At 34.3% G+C, this 25,408-nt stretch overlaps 1 protein-coding gene and 1 long non-coding RNA gene across 8 annotated transcripts in view; one reads left to right on the top strand and one right to left on the bottom strand.

Moving 5' to 3' along the window:
* The first annotated feature begins 948 nt into the window (after positions 1 to 948).
* Positions 949 to 24,091, top strand: LOC142319331 (uncharacterized). 2 transcript variants are annotated; one of them, XR_012755173.1, is made up of 7 exons: positions 949 to 1,078; positions 10,522 to 10,594; positions 10,749 to 10,933; positions 11,026 to 11,249; positions 14,304 to 15,393; positions 18,545 to 18,731; positions 23,932 to 24,091. It is a non-coding gene; the product is annotated as an uncharacterized LOC142319331 (long non-coding RNA). The 2 variants fall into 2 exon arrangements; XR_012755172.1 differs by lacking the exon at positions 14,304 to 15,393.
* LOC142319330 (uncharacterized) overlaps positions 15,938 to 25,408 on the bottom strand; it is a 55,511-nt gene continuing 46,040 nt past the window's right edge. The window contains exons 8-11 of one of the 6 annotated variants that reach the window (XM_075356503.1): positions 24,210 to 24,320; positions 21,458 to 21,646; positions 20,243 to 20,381; positions 15,938 to 16,584 (exon numbers count right to left, since the gene is read on the bottom strand). In XM_075356503.1, the coding sequence (XP_075212618.1) occupies positions 20,245 to 20,381; positions 21,458 to 21,646; positions 24,210 to 24,320 (437 nt within the window). In that variant the 3' untranslated portion in view covers positions 15,938 to 16,584; positions 20,243 to 20,244. Of the gene's footprint in view, positions 16,585 to 17,381; positions 17,770 to 17,894; positions 18,025 to 18,709; positions 18,791 to 20,119; positions 20,382 to 21,457; positions 21,647 to 24,209; positions 24,321 to 25,408 lie in introns of those variants that run through there. The other 5 variants (XM_075356502.1, XM_075356505.1, XM_075356504.1 and 2 more) reach the window with 5 other exon arrangements.

Raw genomic sequence — 25,408 nt, 5'->3', positions numbered from 1 at the left:
ACATACCCAGTTAACGTTGAAACATCAGCAACTCCAGTAAATTATACAAAACAGGGGTGAGACAGTGATGCAAGGGTACGACTATATAGAGAAACCGCTGCAGAAGTGATAATTTCCTTTCAGAGAAAATTTTTTGTAATCCCAACTTATACTTTATTCAAAATTATTTTATTTCTTCTTCCACTTTTTTAAGGTCCATTCTTTTGTATTCTTGTATTTTACTTTTTTGTAATTTTCACATCATTTTAAGATAATGGCAAATTTTACTTACTTGTATTTTTAAAATACTTAACGTTTCTTTATGTAAACTTAACATGAAAATGTATGTTTTTACTTCACCATTATTCAGGTAGTTTTATCTTTAGGTAAGGTATATAACCTGTACCACATTTATAATTTCAAAAAAAAACTTCTTTATAGTATTTTAACTGAAAATTTTGTTGAAGTTTCTTTATTTATAACAAACTCTGTTATCTCTCCCAACTTTTCTCTCAATAACTATCTCGTTGATTCTCGTTCTCCCATCTAACTTGCTGACATTCTCTCCTTCTCCCTTCAACTATCACTCTCTTTCCCTCGTGAAGTTGGACGATTATATTGTCATTATGATCGGTTACAAAAACACAATTATTATGAATTATTTCTCCTCCTACTGATGTTCCTTCTTTAGTAATACTGTATAAAAATTGAGTTATGAAATGTATCGATAAAAATTGTACTACAAAAATAAGTCATAGTTATCTTCTATCAAAACATAGTATTTTTTTATTTTACGTACATAATTATAATTTAAATGAAATTTTTCATGTATTTCTAATTAGTTAATAAAATCTAAACTATGAGTGCATTGTATATTAATTACTTAGTTTTTTAAATTAAAATAAAAAATTTTTTTATGCGAATAACATGTGTTAATATTTTTCACGTAGAAAAGAGATATTACACAATAAAATTATGAAACGACAGATATGAGAGGATTCACCATAGACTTAAAACTATTGAAAAAACTCTTATGAATGTAGAAGCTTTACTGAAAACAAAGGAAGGTAGAGTTGCGAGGAAAATATTTGACCAACAGGTAGTACAATACAAAAAAGTATACAATTTTTTTCAGTAATTTATTTTAAAAAAATATATAGATAAAGAATACAAAAACTATCTGGAGATAGATATTCCAAAAGATAAATTTATATTAAAGATCTATTTAATACACTTTTTTTAACTACTCATTAATAGTTAGTATTATTATTATTAAGGAACATACATATTGAAATAATACAATCATAATTAACTTTTATGTTTCCTTGGTGCTACTACAGATTTCATGACTTTGTAGCTACTGGGTTACTGATTCTTAAATTCTGACAAATTACTAGTTGGTCAGGTTTCATTTGATTTGTCACACACTCTGCATTGTGTAATTCACCATAATCTTTTCCAGATAGAATCAGTTACAAAAGAAAGAACCTAGATGATCAGTTAGTTAAAGTACAAAAGAGGAAAAGCTAAAAAAAAAAAATAATAAATATGTATGACCAGCTAAGCATTTTATTTTTAAAGAACTATCATCAATATTAATCCAAAAAACATTTGAATAAAAATAGAGAAAGGAAAATATTTTCCAAATTTTAATGATCTGTTTTATTTTATTTATTTTTGTTTTCAATTCGTATTTATTTTAGATTAATTTCTATATGCACGATATGATGAAATGCAGTAGTAATGAAGTAGAATGCAAACATATATGTTTGTAATTCTAAATATAATAAAGTAAATTTAATTTAGAACCGTGCTGTTCTTTTTTTGGATACCCAGTGTCAAATATATATATATATATGTATACATACATAATACGCGCGCGCATATGTGTAATTTTGAAAGTAAATTAAAAAGATTTACCACAAAAGTGTAAATAAAAATATTTATAAAACATTTTGAAGAAAGAAGTACAAGTTACCCATGAAAATAACGGGGTATTAGTGAAAATACCCTGCTATTTTCAAAAGAAACCAAATTAAGGATAACTTCTACCATGGTGATAGGGCTCACAAAAAAAATAAAATCATAAAAGTGATTATTGTTAAGTTTTCTCTTATTTACTGTATTTTTATTAACTAACCAACAAATTTTATTTTTTATTTATATGAAATAATATAAAATAAATTAGCAATGATTTTTCAATTGTTTTCATTTTGAGTCTGACCTATCAGAATTATATGCCAATTACATAAAAAGTATATTTTAATTACATAAAAAGTATATTTTAATTACATAAAAAGTATATTTAAATAAACTAATATTTAAAGTAAACCATCCTCAAGAACTATCCTAAAAAAAATTCTCCCTTCGACTATCACTCTCTTTTCCCTTGTGGACGATTATATTGTCATTATGACTGGTTAGAAAAGTACAATTATTATGAATTATTTCTCCTACTGAAGTTTGTTCATTAGTAATACTGTATAAAAATTGAGTTATGAAACGTATCGATAAAAATTGTACTACAAACAACATATTTGAATGTCATGTTTGTTTGTTTGACATATTTGAATTTCCATCCAGCAGTCGGCGCCTTCCACCTCAGTAAGAGCATTTAAGATGCAATATCCTTGATGCTAACCCCTTTCATGAAGCCGTATTGTCTTCGATTTAGAACACGGTTCATATCAATGTTTTCCCAATGTTCCACAACCAGCCTTTCAAGCAACTTGCCGATTAACAGCAAGAGGCTGATGGGTCAATAACTGTTGACCTCACTCGGATCCTTTCCTAATTTTAAGAGCACCCTCACCAAAGCCACCTTCCAAAGAGTCGGAAAGAAACCCCAGCTAAGGCACCCCCGGAACAGTCTGCCAAGCGGCTCTCTTATGACAGGCAGCAGATGATAGAAAATATCCGGGTCAAGTTGGTCAATCCCCGGTGCCTTTCTCAGTGCTATTCGAAAAACCACTCGGTCTATATCTACGGGTTTTACATTCCATACGTCAGGGAATGATGTCTCACCCGCCCTAAAGTCAACTTCTGCCTCACCCTCCGGAGCATCTGAAAACAGAGTATCCAGAAACGCCTGCTAAGTCGCCACAGATGTTAAATTGTGGTCACGACCACCAAACCCACATCAAACACTGGCCAGCACGTGCAATGGTTTTGGCCGGTAACATGATTTTGCGAGCTCCCAAAGGCTGCGCTGCAACTCACGCATTGAGTCTTCCCATAACTTTAGTCTGGCTTCCCTGATGGCATGAACATATTCATTAGGGACGCGCCGGTAGATCCGCAGACGCTGAGCGCGCACGTCATCAACGATAATCCCGGTTAGGAAGCGACGCTGGTATCTTCTGGCGGATCTAACTCTTGCACACAGCACGCTAAGGTCAAAGGACCACCACTTTTTTCCGGGTTTCCGACTATGTTTAACAGACGGCTCCCCGGAAGCAGCGGTCATGACGGCTCCAGGCACTCCCCGATCAGCGGACTGGCCACTACCTTAGTCCATTGGCCACTGGTCCGTCCATTGACCACTTGCCGAGGCCGCCGTAGGACCCTATCGCAGCCAGTCTTGATGGCCCGGCCGAATTGTTCAGCCATCAATTCCACCTCCTCTATGTGCTTCATGTGCCATTCCAACCCCTGCAAGGCAGCCTGTTTTGATCCAGCCCCTTAGGTTAAAGCGTCCCGAATCTGGAACTCTTAGCCTCCGTTAACGATCTCATAGGTTATAAGCCTATGAGATCGCTCACACTGGCCTCGGGCCAGACAGTCCAACTACTTGTACATCTACGCAGATCGCCCGTCACCAAGGTGACGTCGATGTAACTTTCCCCCAGTTCGGAAGAGAAAGTCGGCGGTTGTTCTGCCTCGTTAAGCAAGTCAGGTTCCTGGCTTCAACGAACAGTGTGAGGCCAGCACCTCTGGGGTTAGTGAGTGGTGAACCCCAGGCGTAAGACTTGGCGTTAGCGTCCAGAGCAACCAGCATTCTTATACCCAGGAGACAGTCCAGAATTCGCCCCAACTTCGCCAACAAATCATCGATACTCCATCCATGCTGGAAGTATCCCAACACCAGTACAACATCGAGCGTACCCCTCGTGACTCGCATGACAAATTGCTAGTTAGAAAACTGAGGCATCCAGAAGACACCCAACGAGACTGAGCCGACCACAATCGCAGAGAGCGACCGTTCCCCACGAGAATGAATAAAATCCACTCCGCGGAAGCCGACCATCCTATCCCCGACCGTGAACGGTTCCTGGACCAAGAGGACCTCCAGGTTGTACTCAAGGATCCTCATGACTTCACTGGTGGCCGCCCGGGAATAATGCAGGTTTAACTGCTCTAGGCGCAAGCGTTCAACATGTGGTATCCGTCCTCAAAGGCTTCCCCCAATTCAGGCGTTACCATAAGCTGTATTTTTCACAGTTCTCGAGCAGTACCATACACCCCGCACTGCCTACCCCCGAACCGGTGTCCAGTATCGCTGCCTTTCTCCAAGTTACAAGTGGCACACTTGGCAGGGTAATTGGCTGCCCTGTGCCTCGGGAGAGCACAGTGATCACACATCTCCGGCTGCGCTCTGCAGAGGAGAGATCAGTCGGTGTGATTAAAGCCCTGGTACATAAAGCATCGGACAACCTTTATATGGTCGACGACCCTACATGAGGTCCACCCGAAAAACAAACGACCACCGGCTACCAAGACCTGCCCGATCTTTAACGAGGTCTCTAACATCCAGCGACTCTTTGGGGCTTCCTTCCTCCCCAGCTGCCGAACCACCTTGGTTTCCTGAAGGAAATCTTTGACGGCGATATCCAATAACGGATTTTGACCGTGCACCGCCTGGATTGCGGGCTCCTCTACCCTTGTCAGATCATATACCAATACTTGTGGCTGCCGCTCGGCCAGCAACTGAGCCTTCAGCTCATTCTTTTTCAGAACGTCGGCCTCCAGCAGCCGCTTCGTTTTCTTCTCACTTACCACCTCCAGCACGACGCCATGGTCCCTTGTTTTCATGATTAGGGAAAATATGAATCATTCCTTCCTCGGATCCACGACCTTTTTCAGGGTTAGCTCCATCATGGCTGACGAAGGCCCCGCACCAGGTGTAATCGGGACCACATTGACAGTGGCCCTCTTAATTTTTTAAGCCGGCACCTGGGCTGGCAGCAGTGGACTAGGCCGCTTAGGCTCCTGAGCGGCAGTTACCGCAGGAAAGGAGATAGGCTTTTAACCTTCTCTTCTACCTGTTTAATACTCTCTAGCTTGCCAAGAACCCGTCACCAGCTGAAAACCCTTGACTACCTCCAACACCTAGTCAACTTTACCGGAGAGCCTTGATACCACAGAATTAAAAGTCCGGTTGGCGCCCTGGAAACGTTCACATTGAAAAGCCAGCTCAGCAACCAACAACCTGCACTCAAACAGGTAAGTGTCGACCCCACAATCGAAACCTGTGACTCCTTCTTGGAGGAGAATTCAGTTCATGCAAACCGCATCTCCTTAATCCTCCCCAAACCATCAGCTCCAGAGCTGGACCTTCCTAAGGAAGGCTTCGCTTTAGAGATCTAGGCATAGGACTGATCACCGCGCCACTCTTTCACTACCTTTGACTTCGATAGGAGGCACCTGTCAGACTGGCTGCCTCCCTGTACAGTTCCAACCGAGAAACAGCTTCCCCGCACAGCTTGGAACTGAAACTTCAGCAGGATTTGGTGCAAATTCCACTGGTGCATGAAAGCCCAGGGGCTCTACCTCCCTCATGGAGACCTCCTTCTCGGAGGACCGTGGCCTAAGCGGAGACCTACCAAGCGACCTTCTTGCCTTAAAGGGGTCACCGGTCACCATGTCCTTGGTTAACCCCACAAGTTGTCCAGGCATCTCTTTCCGGATTGCTCCATAGCCGCTGAACCAAACAAGCACCGACTGTAACACAACCTATCACAAAAACAGGTGAACGTTCGCAATTTCGATTCTGAGCAAGGACGTCCATTCTTATACAACCCATTCGAGAAGTCCAAAGCTAAAAGCTCCTAATGCAGACTACCGGCGACGTCAGAGCGAATCGCTTTCCTGCCAGAGGATCTAGGAAACGGTTACAGAAGACAATTTAATTAAAGGTCGCGAGGTCAAAGGGTAAATTTACAGAATCAAACTTTAAGGTGCCTCCCAGAGTCCCAGATCCCAGTAGCTGGCCCACGTTAGTGGGCCAGCTACTGGGATCTGCGGAGACAGCCATGAATCTTTGTGGTGAGGATATTGAGAATTTTTATAGGAACGTTTTTATTACTGTAATTGAATCGTCAATTGGAAAAGGAAACATACACCATATAAGGAAAGGGGTGGCGGAAGTGTTTCTACAGGCCAGGCAGGATAAGGTGTTTGGCGTGAAGGACGGGAATGCAGATCGGGTCACGAGGAAGATGATCGAATATGCATGTCGGAAGACTAACAGGACTACGGGCATGGCGTGTATAGGCTGGCCAAAAGCAGAGTTAGAGGAGATAAGTCTGCAAGTAAGGCTCCCACAGATAAAGCTAACACACTAGCGATAAGTACGTTCAATAAACAAAGTAAACCTTTGCTTTTACTAAAAGAAGTGGAGGCGTCAGATATGGGGACCCAGAGATCCTCTCCGTTCGTAAGGTGCTGGGAGAAGATCTCCTAATCCGCGTCAAGGACAAGGATAAGAGTCTTGAGAAGTTAAAGAACCTTCAAGCTTCTAAGGAGTATGGAGTGCGGGTTGCCTTTAAACGAAATCTCCGTAAGCAAAGGATCATTATAAGGGACATAGATGGCCTTACAACTAAGGAGGCGTTACCTATAGTGGTGAAGGAGACAGTGGAGGTCGTTGACGAAGTTGTGCCAGATATTAAATTGCGACCAGCCCATTCAGGGACAAGTGAGCTTGTTGTCGGTCGATAAAAGGGATGCGAATAAGCTTATCCAAATGGGGCACCTCCGAGTTGGGATTATGTCATGTAGGATAACTTCAGACATGGAGAAGGAGCGGTGTTACTGTTGTTGGGTCCTTGGCAATAAAGATTCCAAATGCTAGCATCCCAACAGGTCAAGGAAATGTTTGAACTGCAGAAGGAGGGGGGCATTTCAAGGCCGGCTGCAGGGAGCCAATGTCCTACGGAAAGTGTGGCACGGAGGGCCATCGGTATGATAGACATTAAAATTCAACAACTGAATACCGATCGAAGCCGGCAATCCATGGACGTGCTGTAAGCTTTGGCTAGAGAGAGAGGAACAGACCTGCTGCAGGTTTCTGAGCTGAACAGAGGAGTAGTTACAGGTAGATGGTGGCTCACTGACCTCGACGGGTGTTGTGCACTGCCTACTGTTGTCGGCCGGGTTACCGACATTCGCTGGGGTGGCGGTAAAGGATTTGTTTGGGCCGAGATAGTATCTTCAGTAGCAGTTGAAGATACCATCTCGGCCCAAAAGGATTAAAAAAAAAGGTGACAAGGTACAAGCCAATCGCCCTCATCAATATGACGGGTAAGGTCTTTGAGGCTCTTCTTATCAGAAGGCTCAAAATAGAACTGGAGCGGAGGATTGGACTGTCCGAGAGAATTTGGTTTCAGAAAAGGGCGGTCCACCACCGATGCTATAAGGAAGGTGATCGATATCACGAATGAGGTGGCAGTAAGGTTGAGACACACCAGAAAGATCCCTTAGGTGATTCCTGTAGTCATTGCAAATGCTTTTAATAGCGTGAAGTGGATGGCGATGGTGGACCAGCTGATGAACAAGAAGCTTCTCTACTTGTTCAAGTTATTTCAGAAGTATCTGACAGGTAGGGAGATGAGGATAGTCGCTGAGAGGAGGTCGTCGTGACCATGCTGAGAGGGATGCCCCAGGGGTCAGTTCTAGGCCCCCTCTTATGGAATCTGGCGAACGATGGTCTATTAAACATGAGGATTGAGTCGATTTGATTGCTTATGCGGACGATCCACGCGGTAATACAACGGGTCAATGAAGCTTTTGCAAGCAATGGTGGGATGGTTTAAGGACCTGGCTGTCTCTCCTAAGAAAACAGTTATGACACCTATGACAGGTAGACGTAAGACACAGGTTAGACGTAAGATACAGTTTTTCGGTTGCTCTTGATGGTCTCCCGTTAAAGCCGATCAGGGCTACGAACAGGGGGGTGGTGTGGCGATCGGAAGCGCCACAAGGCGAGTATCTTCCCAACGGGGTTGGGATGCTCTTGATAGTGCCGAGGTTCGCTCTCGAGGAAGACCAGCTATCTTGGTATCTGGTTGGATAGATCGAGGGGGTTTACTATTCATGTGAAAGAGGTGGTCAAAAAGGCCGAGAGGGTCATGGTGAACGTCGGGGTCTCGAAATTCAAGGAGGAAAGTCATTGCGACTAGTCATGGAATCGACGGTTCTGTATGCAGTACCCGCTTCCTCGAGGATTGCCAGGAATAGGCAAAGGATCGAGGCAATACAAAGAAGGTTGGCGTTACGGGTGGTGCAGGCATACCGAACTGCCTCTTTGGAGGCAGTGCTTGTTCTTGCCTCCGATAACCCTTCCAGTGAAGAAAAGATGTGCGATATAGAGGGGTTGGCTAGGGCCACGATGATGAATCAATGGCAAGAGAGATGGGATGGGGCATCGACCAGTAGGTGGACGCATCGGCTGGTTTTCTGCTTGAAGATGGGGTGCAACAGGAAGTTCGGCGAGTTAGATTTTTGGACGACCCAGTGGCTGACAGACGACGGGTCGTCGCAGCCGGGTCTCTCCGGAAGGCGCTGGAGCCGGTCGTTGGACGATGGCACTAGAGTACCAGTTGCATGCGCGGTGATGAGGTTATGCCTAACCAGCAGTTTCCGTCACCGTGTCGTGGAAGGGAGACTGTTTTTAGTTGGTCTCTGCTTCGGCAGGAAACCCGACACACCCAGCAATACAGGCTTCTGGGCGTCTGTTTGCAGATTTTCCCTGCTCCTACGATAAAAAAAAAATCAGGTCAGGTCAGGGGTTGGTTGTAACTTCTTCTGTTTGTTGTCTCAGTAGTCATTTAATTTAATAAGGTAAGTGTTTTGATTATTTATCTCTTAGAAAAAAAAAACATAAATTAAGAAAGCTTATAAAAACTAATGGTGTATTCACATAAATTTTAGTACAAACACTATTCAAAAAAAAACAACGTATTTCTTAAAACCTTTCTTAGATAAGCCGATTCTTATAAATAACAGTAACATACAAATGTAATAAAAAAGTGTACAATATTAAAATTTAAAGTAATATATTATGAATCATTAACACAATGTAATTAACATTGTGAAACATTATGCAATAAAGACTTTCTCGCTTTTTATAATTATTTAAATTAAATGTAAGTCTTTACTCGATGTTAGTTTACACACACACCCAAAGTGCCACGTCCTTTCAGCCAATCAATACGCTGGAATTTTAATTAGCGCAAGCGCACAAGTCAGTCCGTTACAACTTTAGTCTGTTAACTTGCACAACCTTGATAGTGTTTGAGCCTACCGAAACCGTATACCCCCACGTAGTTCAATGTACAATACAATATTCAAAGCCTACTCATTGTTACATCATTTGTGCTCAAGTTTTCAAAGCTTACACAGTTTTTAGCGTTTGTGCTCTTACAAAATCAAAATATTGTAATATCACCCATAGTTAAAAGTGTAACTCAGTGCAATTGCATTTTATTAATCAACATCATCTTAAATAACAAGATAAATAAATGTTTTGATTATTTATCTCTTAAAAAAAAAACACAAATCAAGAAAGCCTGTAAACACTAGTATTGTACTCATCTAAATGTTAATACATTCACTATTTTTTTTTTAAAGCCGATTCTTACAATTAATAGTAAAACATAAATTTAATAAAAACAAATATAAGTGGTACAACATTAAAAACTAAAATTTAAAGAAATACGCTGAGAAACAACATAATAACAGGTTTCTTTCTTTTGACAATTATTTAAATGTAAAATAAAACTTGATCTTTTATAACGCTTCATATCGACTACATATTATCTTACCTTAAATTTATCATATAGATTACATATTTTCCTAACCTACATTTATTGTATCGATACATATTGTCCTTACCTATATTTATCGTTTCGGTTATATATAACCTGATTCGATTTTACCTTATGTACACAAGCAAAATCACCCAATATCGTGTAATGTCAATACCCCCTACACACAACTTAAGATGTATGTAAAAAAAGTAGAGATGTACCTCAATCATTCAACCAACCTTCAACACTGTCCCCAAACCACCTCTCCTTATCCTCTCTTCCCTTACAGCCCTTCCTTTCCCTATTCCTCCTTCTCCCACCACATTGTGTAACATTAACCCTACAATTATTTCAATAAATAAAATGTAAGATATAACTTAATGTTTTATATCGTCGTAACGTAAACTATTCGATATTAATTTACGCGCGCACACGCCAAATGCCACATCCAATATTATCTACGTTCTTTTACTACTCAAAACTGAAAAGAAAGTATTTTCCTTATTTGTTTCAGATAGTTGACGCCGTATAACCAGCTACTAATAACATTTTACAGAGCTCACAAATTGTCTGTCGTTAATTAAAAGGTAAGAATGTAATATTGATTTTAATAATACTTATTTAATGAAGTGTACATGTACGTGTATGTGTAAGTATGCATGTAGTAGTGGTAGTAGTAGTCCATAGATGTTAATGAAACCTTTGGAAGAGCATTTTAAAATATTTGTTTGTATGATTCAGTTACATCTTTAAAAAATGTCATCCGAAAGAGTTTTTCGCTCCATCAACAATGACATAGTCCTCTTTCAATGGGATTTGGAGGAATTTCTATTTTTTGATCTTCTAGCAGTCCTCTAACAACACAAATCATCCATGCAAGACCATCTGAAGATGGAGGTTAAGAGCTATGACGGTAACATTAAATGGTGGGTACATGAACATTTTTTATATGTACTTTATTCTTTTTAACTATTAAAAAATATATTCGTGTGTACTAATATATGTTTTGTTTTCACAGTTATATGGAGGTCAACGTAGAGATGTCACAATTAGAATGGAAGAGACGTCGGAGATTGTTCTATACCACCTAAATCTACATGGGAAAACCAAAACTGTTAATAATGTAAATATTAACAATGACCTAATTTAAGATTAATGGTGGAAGTTTGTTGAAAAAAAAATGTTGAAGAACAATTTCCATAGGAATTTATATGAATGAAGAGTGTCATAAAACAGTGTATGGTAAGTGCCAAAAATTTGTGAATTTAGTGATGAAAACCAACAACTTATTTTTTTTACATGTTAATTCAGATGTCATTAGTGTTTGTAAATATCATGAAAAGAGGTTTTTGGCGAAATTCAGTCACCTTTATGGATTTGATCAAATGTGAAGGTTCTGATTGCTGTGTTGTAACCCTTTTAGAACTCATAAAAAACAGTTAAGAAAAACTTAAGACAAATAATATTACAGCAAGCTCTTAAAGAAAATTTGTCCAAATTTAAATTTAGTTCCTGGAAAGTCTCTTTGTGTAAACTGTTTCAAAAGTATTTTTTCAAAAATGTAAAAATTTTCATAAGTGGTAGATAGTAGCCTCGAAAATGAGATGTGCAGGTTCATTTTTTCCACCCCGAATTTTTTTCTTCAATAGTGTTTACAAAAATAAACCAATATAAAAATAAAAATGAATTCTTGAAAAAAGATGTGGCTACTCGCTGAAATCTGTTTGGTATTGGTTAAATTATAATTAAATTACAACCTATCATTAATAATTTAAAACAAACTATTTTAAAAATATTGAAAACGCCACTTCAACAACATGGGGGCTAAATATAAAAAATGGTAAGTGCAAAGAAGACAAGAAGCTCTTGAAGCACTTAATTAGTGAGTTAAAAATTGTATCGCTTTTAACAAGATTTTCATCATTTTTGAAAGGTTATAATTTTTTTATTAGTACAATACACAAGAAAAATTTCTATTTGCCATAAACATCTACAAAAATACTGCAAATTGTGCAAATCTGACATTTTTGTCACCTAGCAATGTTGTAGTTTGATCAGTTATTTAAAGCAAAATTTGAATTTTTTTTTTTTAAATTTGTTTTCAAAAATTCATAAAAATTTAGAGGTACGTAAATCACCAGTAATAATATTATTTATGGTAAAACTACTAATATATACCTACAAATAAAAAAATAATTCAACTGTGTATGCCATATCCCGCCTCTTGAAGAAAATTACCGAAAGTGAAATTTTACAATTTTCCATGTTTAACTTTATTTTTCTCATAGAAAAAAGAGAGGTAGGTAAAATAAACCGCTGGAACAGTCTTTTACCTTGAGAAAATATGAATAAATTGCATTTTGTTTCATCCTTCCAGGACAAATAGTTTTGTAGTTACGATTTTTTCGTAAACCCTTATAATCACAAAAATAGGTGTGTGCACCATAACAAAATTGGCCACCACAGATAAACTGCTTAACCCATTCGAATCATATGATGCCCAGAGGTCATCACATGATTTTTTTTGGCAGGTAAGTAGTATGACGATGCCAAGTCACAATGCTGCAGTGCTCCATATACATGCATATGTAACTCATAGATGACTAGATGACGTTGTAATGTATTCTGAATTGAAGTGCTGTGATTTTCATAAATACCCTTTGCTAGAAAGGGCAGTAATAAGAAGCAGTGAGCAATGCTAGATTGCTCACTGCTTCTTATTAAAAAAAATCTCTTTGTTCATATTTTTTTGGTGATGATGAGGAAGAATTGACCAAGTGTTTAGAAAGCATTCTAAACAGTGATAATGAATGTAGTGATTTTTCTGATGATGAATCAAAGTCTGAAGAAAGTTTTAGTGATAGTTCTAGTGATGAAAGCAATGATAATAGTGATGAAACACCAAGCCCTTCTAAGCGTGTATGTACTGCGATGCAGAAAAAACAAAGTGATTCGAATTGGACAAAAACTCAAAATAATCCCTTTATATATATATATATATATATATATATATATATATATATATATATTCTTTTACTGAACATAGTGGCATTTGTGAAGATATATTGAATAAGTTTGAGTCAGATCTACCTTCTGAACTTCACATTTTTTTTGGAATATATGGAATATTTTGTTTCATAAAATTTATGACAAAACTAATGCATACACAATGAAGCAAACTGAACAATCCCATTAGGAAAAAGTTGAAAGATGATGATAAATAGTTTCAAACTACTGCAGATGAAATTAAGGCTTATTTTTCTTTAGTAATTTTGATGTCGCAGTTGTGAAAATCATGTATCCAATTGTACTGGAGTAAAAATAGATGCATTGACACCCATATTTGTTGAAACAATGAGCAGAGAGATGCAAGCTAATTTCACGTTTCTTGCATTTCACTACTGACAATGAAAATGATAAACTAAAAAAAATTATGCCAATCATATAACATTTTCCTATAATTTTTTTTTGAATTATATCTCCCTTCTCAGAACATAGCTTTGGATGAAATTCAAAGGTTGCCTTTCATTTGTGCAATGTAACAGATCTAAACGATTAAGATTTGGAATAAAATTATACAAAATTTGTGAATCTACTTCAGGCTATAGTTTATATTTCAAGATTTATGTTGATTTATGAACAAGATGATGTAACACATGCTACTCTTCCTGCCAGTACTAATGTGATCGACATGTGTGAACCATTGCTGGACCAAGATCAAACATTGGTTTTAGATAATTGTTATTCTCTAGATTTATATAGAAGGCTAACAAGGAGAAAAAAAAAATTGTAATTGGAACTGTTGAGACATTTTCAGTAAAAAATCTTTATTGGTCGATTTTATATGATTTTTTATGTTTTACTGTGTTTTCCAACATACTGCCAGGAGATTTAAATAGGATTTCTAGGTCAGCTGTACAGGCATTTAAATATGACATCATTGGGTTAAATAAAAAGTTATATTAAAAAAAAACAAGTTGGAAACAAGTTGTGGGCATTTCATTTTTTTTTGAATTGGTCAAGCAACTAGCTTATGTTTTTTTGGAACACTTCAAATGGATTGACCCCTACGTGCTTCAGAAAAAGCACTGGCACTAATGTTTATACCTGAAGGAGTATGTGACAAAATCAATATTGTTGAATAAACATGTTTTCAAAAAAACTAAAATTGTACATATTTTTTATCAACCCTTATATAAGTAATATTCTATTTTTATATATTAGCTGTAATATATAAAAACAAAATGTAATGTGCTAGGTGCAATAATAAAGTGATAAGACTAACTTTTTTTTCAGCAAAATGTGGCAACCCTTCAGCCTTCACAGATGCTTCATCTTTGACCTTGATCTTCCCACCACTAACAGTCCAAGTGGCACATCATTACAACCTCTCAGTCTTGAGTAGTGGTGTAACAAGTGAACACATGTTTTGGTCTATCGTCATAAAAAGGAATTGTGAAATATTGTGCATTGATCTGTTGGAACAAATTCAAATCAACCCAGAGTTATTCAACCATGTTGTCATAGTGGTGTAACAAGTGAACACGTGTTTTGGTCTATCGTCATAAAAAAGGAATTGTGAAATATTGCGCATTGATCTGTTGGAACAAATTCAAATCAACCCAGAGTTATTGAACCATGTTGTCACTAGTGATGAGAGTTGGTTCTTTCAGTATGATCCAGACAAAACATCAAAGTTGGCAGTGGGGTTCAAGGGGATCACCCAGACCAAAAAGAGCTCTCACATGTCAAAGTTAAATTTGAAATGCGTGCTTGTATGCTTTTTCAATTACAAAGGCATTGTTCATAAAGAGTGTATGTCTCCTGGATAAAACTATCAATATTTCTGTAAAGAAATTCTACAAAGACTTTGAAAATGAGTCTTCCGTGTCCATTCAAACATTGGTATGAGTTAGATTCTTCATCATGATAATCTACCATCTCATGCTGCATTGTCTGTAGAACAGTTTTTAAACCCAAAACTGCATTTCAGTACTACCACAGCCACCTTATTCATCAGAACTTGCCCCAAGTGACCTTTTTTTATTCCCAAGAGTAAAATTCGTGGTCAAGGGGCACCATTTTCAAACTACAGATGTCAAAAATGCTATGACAAAGGTCTTATACAACATTCCAGAAATGTTACCAGCAGTGGCAGAAACACTGGAGTAAGTGAATGCAAGCAGAACTATTTTGAAGGACATTACAGCTGACTAAAAACATAAGAAAAAGGTTTTATCATATCAGTCTCATTACTTATGGTAGCTTTCATTTTTAGAAGAAATAACCAAGAACTTAAAAAAATGTGATTCATTCACTAAAATACTTTGCGATCTATGGCTACTGAAGGATCTCACTCGGATTTCAGCTTTCCTAATGAAATAAGGTCGTATTGAAATTTTTATGATGTTGATTAACAGGGCAGAATTAGCAATTTTTTTTTTGGTTTTTGACCCTTATTGCTTATGGGACCTATTTTATTCAAGGTCTCAGAACCATACCTGCAGTAGTTTTTGAGAAATCTGGGGTGAAAACCAATAAATTGGGATAAGAAACCCATTTTTTGTTTGACATACAATAATGTAGTTAAATGGATAATAAACACGTAAAACTTTCAAACAAGAATTTAATTTTGGACAAAATGGTGTAATGATAGGTAAAATTAAACAAAGAAAATTTAGAAAAATCTGAAATTTATTTAGAAAAAATGCATTACTACATTTGCCAGAAAAATATTTATTTAATGTAAACAAAAACAAAACTCTTTTTTGGCGATATGAAAAATTTGTAAAAACAAAATTTACTGTTAGAAATTGTTATTAAAAAAAAATTACCCAGCAATTTTAAAATAATAAATAAATAAAAATTACTTATATAATTATTTTCATTAATGACAGAAATACAATAAATTATTTGAAAAGTTATTATTTCAAAGTTGGCAATAAAATAATAGCTGATCAGCAAGTGCAACACTGTATTAGTGTTTACATCATTTTGTAAAGTACATTAAATATATCAGGTACTGTGAATACCTGATGCTGTCATTAGCAAAGATTTTCTGTAAATTTTAGTTTGAATGTGATCAGTTTGCCAATGAAGTAATGCCATACTTATTTACAATGGAGGAATATGCTGATATGGTATTCGTTTTGATCATGTGTAATAGTAAGGCTACACATCTGCTGCAGTAGAATGTGAAATACATTTTCTGAATTGCAGGATTCCAGATCCCAAAACATTAGCATGATTTTTCACAATTTTTGGGAAACAGGTTCACTACCTAGTATGCCATGCCAGCTACAAATGATCTGTACAACATGCTGTGATTGATGAAATTATTATCTCAATGCAGTTCAGTGCAGTCCAGCGGTCAGTACATTGCACTTTCTTCAAGAGGAATTAGCGCAGCTGCTTGAAGATATTCCTGTGGCACTGAGTTGCAAAGCACCATAATGGTGCACCTTCCCGGTTTCTCTTATGCTGTTTCCACTCACTTAAATGAGAAATGGAACAGTCATAGAGATCCAAATTCCTGGTCACCAAGATTGCCTGATCCAACACCTTCAGATTTTTGCATCTATGGATGGATGAAAAATATTATATACAAAACAAAAATATATTCTCATGAGGAATTAATTATCTGCATTATGGATGTGGCTGAGCAACCTAAGGACAGCCCATAAGAACTAAAAAAAGCAAAAGCATGCCAAGGTGTTGAAAATGGCAGGCTCAGTTTTGAACATTTATTATAAACTGGTACATATAATGCACTTTGGTTTAGAGTACTGTTTTTGTTCAACCTATATTATCACTTTATTCAGAATTAAATTCTCTACAAGTTTTGTGCATTTATTACCCATTTAACAAAGTTATTGTACATCTTATATATATATTATAGGGACATTTTACTCCAATTTATTGATTTTTTATTTCTCAAAACCTACTGCAGATACGATTCTGGAACTAATTTTATTCAATTTTTAGGGCCAAAGACCATAAAAGAATCGCTAATTTTACAATCTCTTTCACTAGGATAGATGAAATTTGAGCAAAATCTTTCAATATGATTTTAAAGAAACATTTAACCATTATAAATGAAATATTTCAACCAATAAAAGATTATCTGGTTCTGTGTAAAATTGCCTTAAAAATTAAAATCCTATAATGTAAAATTGAAATAAATTATTTTATTTAATAAAATGATATAAGTAATTGTGAGAAATTTTCAAAATTTATTCTTTATAGTATTTTTTGTTGTTAAAAAAAAACTGTTCCATTATAATAGGACATGGTTTGACTTCTAGTTTTTTTTTGAGTAAATCATTACTTTTAAATATTTTGAACTGCATTAGTCTAATTACTAAAAGACGATAGATATGTTATAAAATCTGCAAAACTAATGTACATATTAATGGAGTTTTACTCAAATATAGCCAATAATTTTAAAAGGAATTGTATTAATATTTTTATCTGGTTTAATACAAAATATTAGTTAGTTATTCTAGATTAAACAGCCACCTTCTCAGTTTCATATTTCCTTTCTGGTTCATTTAAATACTCGTATGATAAAATTAAAATTTATTCATTAATGTTACCTGGAAACTGATAAAATTTATAATAGACGTATAATTTCTTATCTTTTAAACATAATCTGAATAAATGTTTTCTTAAGTTTGGAAGTCACAGAAGATTGATTATTCATCTTATGTTTAGTTAAATTTATAAAATACTACAGTCCAACATGGTATTCAAGCCGTTCAGTCTGAAACAGCCATCAAATGATTAAAAACTCATGACAAATCTGTAAGTTTAAACTTAAGATACTGATATATTTTAAATTAAATATTGTAAAACAATAAATAGGTAAATTCTGCATTATTATATGGTGTTATATTTTATGTCCATAATTGTTATTTAATCATTCCGGAGACCCTCCACACCATAAATGTGTAGTAAATTTGGGAACTCACCCCAAAAAAAAATCTTCACTGAATGGCTGGAATTGGTTATGTGGTTCCTGCAAGAAATTTTAACTGAAGGTTTAACATACATTGTGGTACTTGTGTACTATAATGGCGCCACTATCATTGGAAGGTTATAACCAGCGCAACTGGTGGCTAGTTAAATAACTACGTCCTACTTCTTATCAGTAAGACGATAAAATAAAAATATTTGTTAAAGTTAACGGTGAACTTATAAGTAAAATGAGTGCACTTAGAATGTGGGATCTCCCATATTGTGAAGAGGAAGCTGCTAGATTTTTGCAGGTTAGGTTAGGTTAATTTGAATAAATAATTCAACTCTAGTTTTATATTTCTACTTTATTCCTAATAGATTCTAACAGCCATCATAAATTTACAAACCTATTATATATAACCTTCCAACCATAGTGGCGCCATTATAATACATAAATACCTATATTGTGTTGCTGTAAAGTTTGTCCCTTGCCCTGTCATTTGATCAAAAGCAGTTGAGCATGTTGATGTGTGTTGTAAACTTCATGGCTAACAATCCTGTTTATTTTTTTTATTCTCTAGGATTATAAATGGAGATGAATGTTGGGTTTACAGTTACAATACAGAGACAAAACAATAGCCATAGCAGTGGTACAGCTTGTAGTCACAGACTGAAAAAGGCTCAACAGGCTAGACAAGACAACACAATGCATGCTCATTGTATTCTTTGAGCATTGTTTACAAAGAATTTGTTCTTGTTAGTGCTAAGGTGAGTTTTGACTTCTATTGTAATGCTTGAGAGAAGTTTGGTGATGAAAAAGATCACGACTGTGGAAAAAACAAAATTAGCTATCACACTATGACAATACAATATGATGAAAATGAAATTAGATAGGGCATTTGTCTGTATGAACCTTTTTTGTTTATTTTGACATCTTCAATCAGTCCAAGACTGACAAACACCTCTCGAGACACCAGTATATATTTCAGTAAGCATAATTTATTTGTATAAATGGAAAGATATTTTATCTTTGTCAATTAATTTTAAATCCAAAAACAGTAACATCTGATAATTCTCAATTTCATAATAAAGTAAATTTTATGTTTTTGTTAAGTATAATGACCAAATCAGATTTAATTAAGAATTTTTTTACTCATAAATTTGTTAATCCTAACACCTCTGACTGGGAGATAAAGTGGTACATACTACTTTGTAAGCTAACTTTCACTTTCAACTTCACTATCCAAAGTGATTCTGTATTACCTCCTATTACTTTATTTATTATTACTTTTTAAAATTAATATTTCTTTTATATATAGAATTATATAAGCAACAAACACAGTGAGTTAGTTAGCAGGTTAAAATGTAGAACTCTTGAATTATTTGGAGAGTGATTTATAGTTTTACTAAACAATGTAAGTTAAGTATGTTGTAAGTTTGTTAAGTATGTCATTTATAAAGACCAATTTGCAGATGAAAAAAGTAGAATTTTTGTCACTGCCTTTGGATCCTATCCAACTTTTGTTTTCTTAAAAAATGGCAACATGAAAGAATAAATGACTAGTTTAAAATTTAAATATACATTAAATTTTGTTATAATATTACCCAGGAGAAAATCACAAAATGCTTAAATAATCAATAATATAAACAACTTACAAAAAGTTGTTTAGGCCATCCTTCAAGCATACTTGTCTCATTTATGATAGATATAAAATAATAACAGTATTTGAGCTCTACAAAGAACTGACAAAGATAATCCAAACTTTTTTTCAAAACACAACTGTAAAAAGAAAATTTGAAACCACTGGTGAAATTACATTAATAAGATAGAATAAGATAGACCAAAAGCAGCAATTTTGTTAGTGAAGAAACTCAGGTTTGCTGCATCTAAAAACTAATTAAAATAATCTGCTCCTCACATTCTGTAATTCAATGATGAAACAACAAAAAAGAATTTAACAGACCAAAAAAACCCAAAAAATGATTAAAATAAAAATTTGAAATAAAAAAATTCAGAAAATGAAGTTTAATACAGTAAAACCAACAAATTCAAAATAAAAAATAATTTTGAATAATCTTAAACTTCAAAAATCATATCTCAACAATATTAATTAATTTTTTCAAGTACTACAGACATGCTGAAAAAAAATAGTAAATAACAAAAAAAAAATTGTTTTATTTCAAATATAAAAATTCTAGTCAATATTGCTGAAGTTCGAAACTTTCACAACAGTAAAACATACTGAAGTACAACTAAAGTTCCTGTTTTGAATATTTACCATTATATATTAATGTATTCATCTTCAATTATATCTTCAATAAAAAATGTACTATTTGCAACTAATTCGGCTGAAGAAACAGCAGTTTCATATGACTTATTTACGTCTTTTGATACAGGAGTAGATGACACTTTATCACCTGCAAAACAAATAAATCATTCATGAGAATAATTTACAACTATGAATATACACCCATGGATGTTATAGTATTTAAATATATTCTGTATCATTCTATATAGCAAAAAACTTGTTTACAGAGTCTACTGCATTTTTAAAACCAGACATACTCTTATCACCTTTTATTATATATATTCCAAGATATTTGGAATATATATTTGTTCCAAAGCATTCTCTGGTAGTTTCCTCTAAAACTATCTTATAATGGGAAAGAAGAAATCAAAGATAAGAAAAAGTAGCGAATGATGATTATCTGTCTGTGTAGGTCGGGATAACTTTACCTCTTGCCCAAGAAATAATTTCTGGTTAATCCGGATTTCTATTGATCAAGACAGATTACAATCCTATCAAATCTGGTTTTAATTATAATGATTTCACTTGATGTGATAAACACACAATAGAAAGTCCTCAAATTCAGTTGTAAGAGTGTTCACAATGGGGAGAAAACATTATTACTTATTAAAATATGCAATTTGTACAATGCACTAAAGTAAGCATAAATCTCTTTAATTATAAAATAAAATTTTTTACAACTCAAAATTGGATTAGATAACCTCAAAAATTTCTACTTCCTGAACGAATCTGTGTATAATACACCATATCATATGCATATTACAAAGAGACAGTCATTGAATTGATAAGAGCCCATTACCTACCAGTCAACATCAACTGACTAGAAAGCTTTAACAGCTTTCTAATCAGTTTTTAAAGCTGCGAAGCTTTTAGAGCTGTTACAGCTAAGCTGTTATGTAATTACAAATTTTTTTTTAATTTAAAATATATGTAATATTAAAGTATAAAAACGAAATTACTTTTCAGAAAACAATCGTTAAAAATTAAAAGTTTTCTTAAAAATCAGTGCAATATAAGACTATATTTCTGTTCAATTGTAATTAAATAAAAGATAATAAATGAAGAGTTAAGTAAAAAAAGCAAATATGAGAATTTTTCTATATAATTTCAAATACACTAATATTATTCATCCACTTAACAGGGCAATTTTGTTTTTAAAAAATTTTAATATTTGAAAATACTAACCGTTATTATTAGCCTGATGTTGTTTCAAATGACTTCTTAATGAATCCTGACGTACAAACGCAGCTGGACAAAATCCACAGAGATGTGTTTTTTGACACATTGGTCGAGCCTGTACTTTAACATTTCCTCCACTTCCACCACCAGAACTACCACTAGCATGTTGTTTACGCATATGTTGTTTTAAACTACCTGGAATATAATAGTACATCAATCGGTACTTGTAAATCTACAAACTTAAGAAACTATCAAATAAAGTACAACCTTCCTCCCCCCCTGAATCTGTTAGCAAGTTCTATGAAGTTGTCATTTCTTTGAACCATTCTTATGATGGCATCTAATTGAATGATGTTATTTATCATAGATGAGTTCCAATTAGTCCTGCACTAATAAGCAATATTTAGTACAACAAAATATTTATTAGTAAAGCACAAAAAAATCACACAAATACATTTTTATTTATTCACAGTTTATTTCTCTTTATTTTTCATCTATTGATTTATTTTAAGGAGGCAATTAAAATAATTATTCATAAATTCACAAATTAATTGTATATATATATATATATTTACAAAATACTAACTTAAACTGACTGTTGCCAAAATAAATTAATATGCAAGTAAAGAATGTAGTATTCAAAAGACATCTTTTAGTTTTAAAATGTGAATATGATTTATAATAAGATATCATATTGTATTTTTAAGTTACAATTACAAGCCCACCAGGTTGGTCTAGTGGTGAACGCGTCTCCTCAAATCAGCTTATTTGGAAATCAAGAGTTCCAGCGTTCAAATCCTAGTAAAGTCAGTTATTTTTACACGGATTTGAATACTAGATCATAAATACTGGTGTTCTTTGGTGGTGGTTTCAATTAACCACACACCTCAGGAATGGTCGACCTGAAACCGTACAGGACTACACTTCATTTACACTCATACATATCATCCTCTGCAGTATTATCTGAAAGGTAATTACCGGAGGCTAAACAGGAAAAAGAAAGAAAAGAAAGTAACAATTATACATTTAAACAATATTTTGAGGTCTGTTAAAAAGTAATTGTTTGAATTGTACACCAATGAGGAATTTTGATGGATTGGTAATACTGCTTAAAAAAGGCATGCAACATGACATGTACCTTTTAATGCTACTTTATTTGTTGTGCAGTTTGTAATTTGTTAATGTTTTTCTTTCAATTTTTAAAATTGATGATTTAAGTGAATAACATATTGAAATGAGATTTATGTGATACTCAGAAAAATATTACTAAAACACATGGATTATTAAAAACAAGTTTACAGTGTAGATTGTTTGAGCCATATACGGATGTTATGATTTAAAAATTCTGCTAAGCCTAACAGAGTTTCCACTTCAAGAAGCAATCATATAAAAATCCTTGGTTGGATTTGCCTTAATTGAACATTTGCAGATCTCTTTAATCTTCTATCTATCAAATCCCGGCCTTTTAATGTTGATTTTAGTTAAGAAAACTGAAAAATAGTGAAGCTGGATTGGAGAATATAAAAAGAAAGAAGACTGTATGGAGATTATAGAGACTGAAGAAGAACAATCATCCCATTTTTTTCTCGGATTAAAAATTGAACATGCAAGCACATCATTCCAATATATCCACAATTAAGTGAAATCTCTTCTATTTCTTTTTTAATCTTTTTAAAAGTATTATGAGTGGTTTAAATAATTTTAAAATTGTCATTAATCAGATGACGATGATGTGCCGTCTGGAAAACAGCAAATTGTCATAAATCAGATGACGATCTGGACTCTGGAAGGCTGCCACATTGACAGATGTGTCATGTACAAAAATCAGTAATCTAATCGCTTCTTGATTGTATGGGAACTGCAGGCAAGTGCTAACTGGCTCATGGAATAATATTCTGATAAAAATCAGGGGATGCATTAAATTTACAGCAAAATTTATGTCCTTTTTGAAATCAGGATACAAAAAGCTGTGATTCTTTCATGATTAAATAATGTCAATAATGAAATGTGTAAAGAATGTCAATAATGAAATGTGTAAAGAATGTCAATAATGAAATGTGTAAAGAAGCTCAAAATGGGTGATGAAACTTTGGTTTTTTGTGGGTATGATGCCAAAACTGAAGTTCAGACTTTGCCAGGGTCAGGAAAATTTTAGTGAGAATTATAAAAGGACATCAAGGTCATTGAAGTTAGCGATTTTTTAATTAAGTACAAAAACGGTACTACTGTTTGTCCTGGCTTATTCCATTTAACTAAGCAAAGAATGGGATAACTGTTCTGCACCTCCATAATCCCCAATTCACTTTTTAGTTTTTTGAACTCAAATCAAAGTTGATATGATTTTCAAAATTTTAGACATAATTTTTTCACATAAAATACTAATTTTACTTTCTCAAGCAATCTTCAATTTCAAAATTTTGAGATTTTGTTAAAAATTAATGTTTATAAATGCAATAAAATTATGTTTCTTTTTTTTGCAGTTTCAGTCATAAATTTTAACTATGAAGAAGAGCTGGATGAAATAGTAGGAAATGCCTTGCTAGGAATAAAACCTGATTCTGTATGATCAAGATGTCAGTAACACTAACCATTACTCCAACTTACCAGCCAGTTGAGTGAAACTAATGCAGCAAAATAAAATGTAGAGTTGAAATTGTTACTAATAATATTTACCTTTTGTTAGTATATTACACAAAATTATAAAAACTAGCTACTTTTTAATGATCTTCTAACCCACACAGTATTTTTAATTACTCACTTTGGGTACGAGCATGATGATTACAGAAATTGCATAAATGGGATTTATTATTTGCGCTAGTTTGACTACTGTACTTTCTCTTCTTGTTTATATTACTACCGACATTCTGATCTATAAAACAAAAATTATAAACACTAGAGAAATGAAATCATAATCTACTGAACTCTAAAATTCTTATGAAACAAAAAAAGATTTAGCATAAATCTAAAAGTTGTTCTACATCATTTACAGTTCAAATGTGGTACCAAAATAAACATATCTTTATTATAAATATTAATAACAATTACAAAATGGATAGAAATAGGTCATATATAAAAATAAAAATAAAATATTTAGACTATTAAACAGAAAAAGTTATTAGATATATTTCTTAATATTATATATATATATATATATATATATATATATATATTGTAGCAGTGGAGACTTACTGGTTGACAAATTTTAATGAACTGGAGTCTTTATCATTGTGTGAGCAGGGTTTGAACTGAATGATTAAAATGAATAATATTACAAGAATAATAGAATTAAATTTACATTAGAATATTAAATAAAATTAAAAAATGTTTGTTTAACAATAATAGGCTTCTCCGTAGGGGCTGCGGGTGAGGCTAGAATGGTGAGGTATGTGAGCACCTCCTGAGTGCTCACATACCATTATGGTATGGCAATCATCACCATCAACTGGTAATAAACAGGGTGCCCCTGTTTTGGGAGATTAAATGGGGTGTAAACAATCGTCTGATTTTCAAAATTCAAACAGGGTATTTGTTATTAGGTTGAAGGCAAACTTTTGACTACATCATGTACACTCTCAATCAAACAGATCATGGTTATTTGGAAAAGTATATATATAAAATTTGTCTGTTTGTTATCGCATTACACGAGAACCACCCAACCAATTACTTTCAAATTTTCAGAATGCATTTGTGTTATCCCAGGGAAGGTTTTAAGCCAATGACCGAGGCCCTAGCTCCCTTGTAGGTTAAGATATATTCATTAACACTGCAGTGGTCGTGTAGTTCAGCAATATACGGTTGGTCGTGTGGAGTACTATTGTAATCAAAGAGGATTTGTTTTTAGTTTTAAATTTTTTTAAATGAACTTTATTGGGAGTTTGGGGTTGTGTAAAAATAAGTAAAACACTAATTTTAATATAACTTTCAACTATTTATATTGAAAATTATTATTAGTAAAAT

This window comes from Lycorma delicatula, chromosome 2 (assembly GCF_047948215.1).
Source record: "Lycorma delicatula isolate Av1 chromosome 2, ASM4794821v1, whole genome shotgun sequence".
In the NCBI taxonomy this organism is placed as follows: Eukaryota; Metazoa; Arthropoda; class Insecta; order Hemiptera; family Fulgoridae; genus Lycorma; species Lycorma delicatula.
The sequence above is the reverse complement of the archived record's forward strand: the minus strand, read 5'-3'. Positions and strand labels throughout refer to the sequence as shown.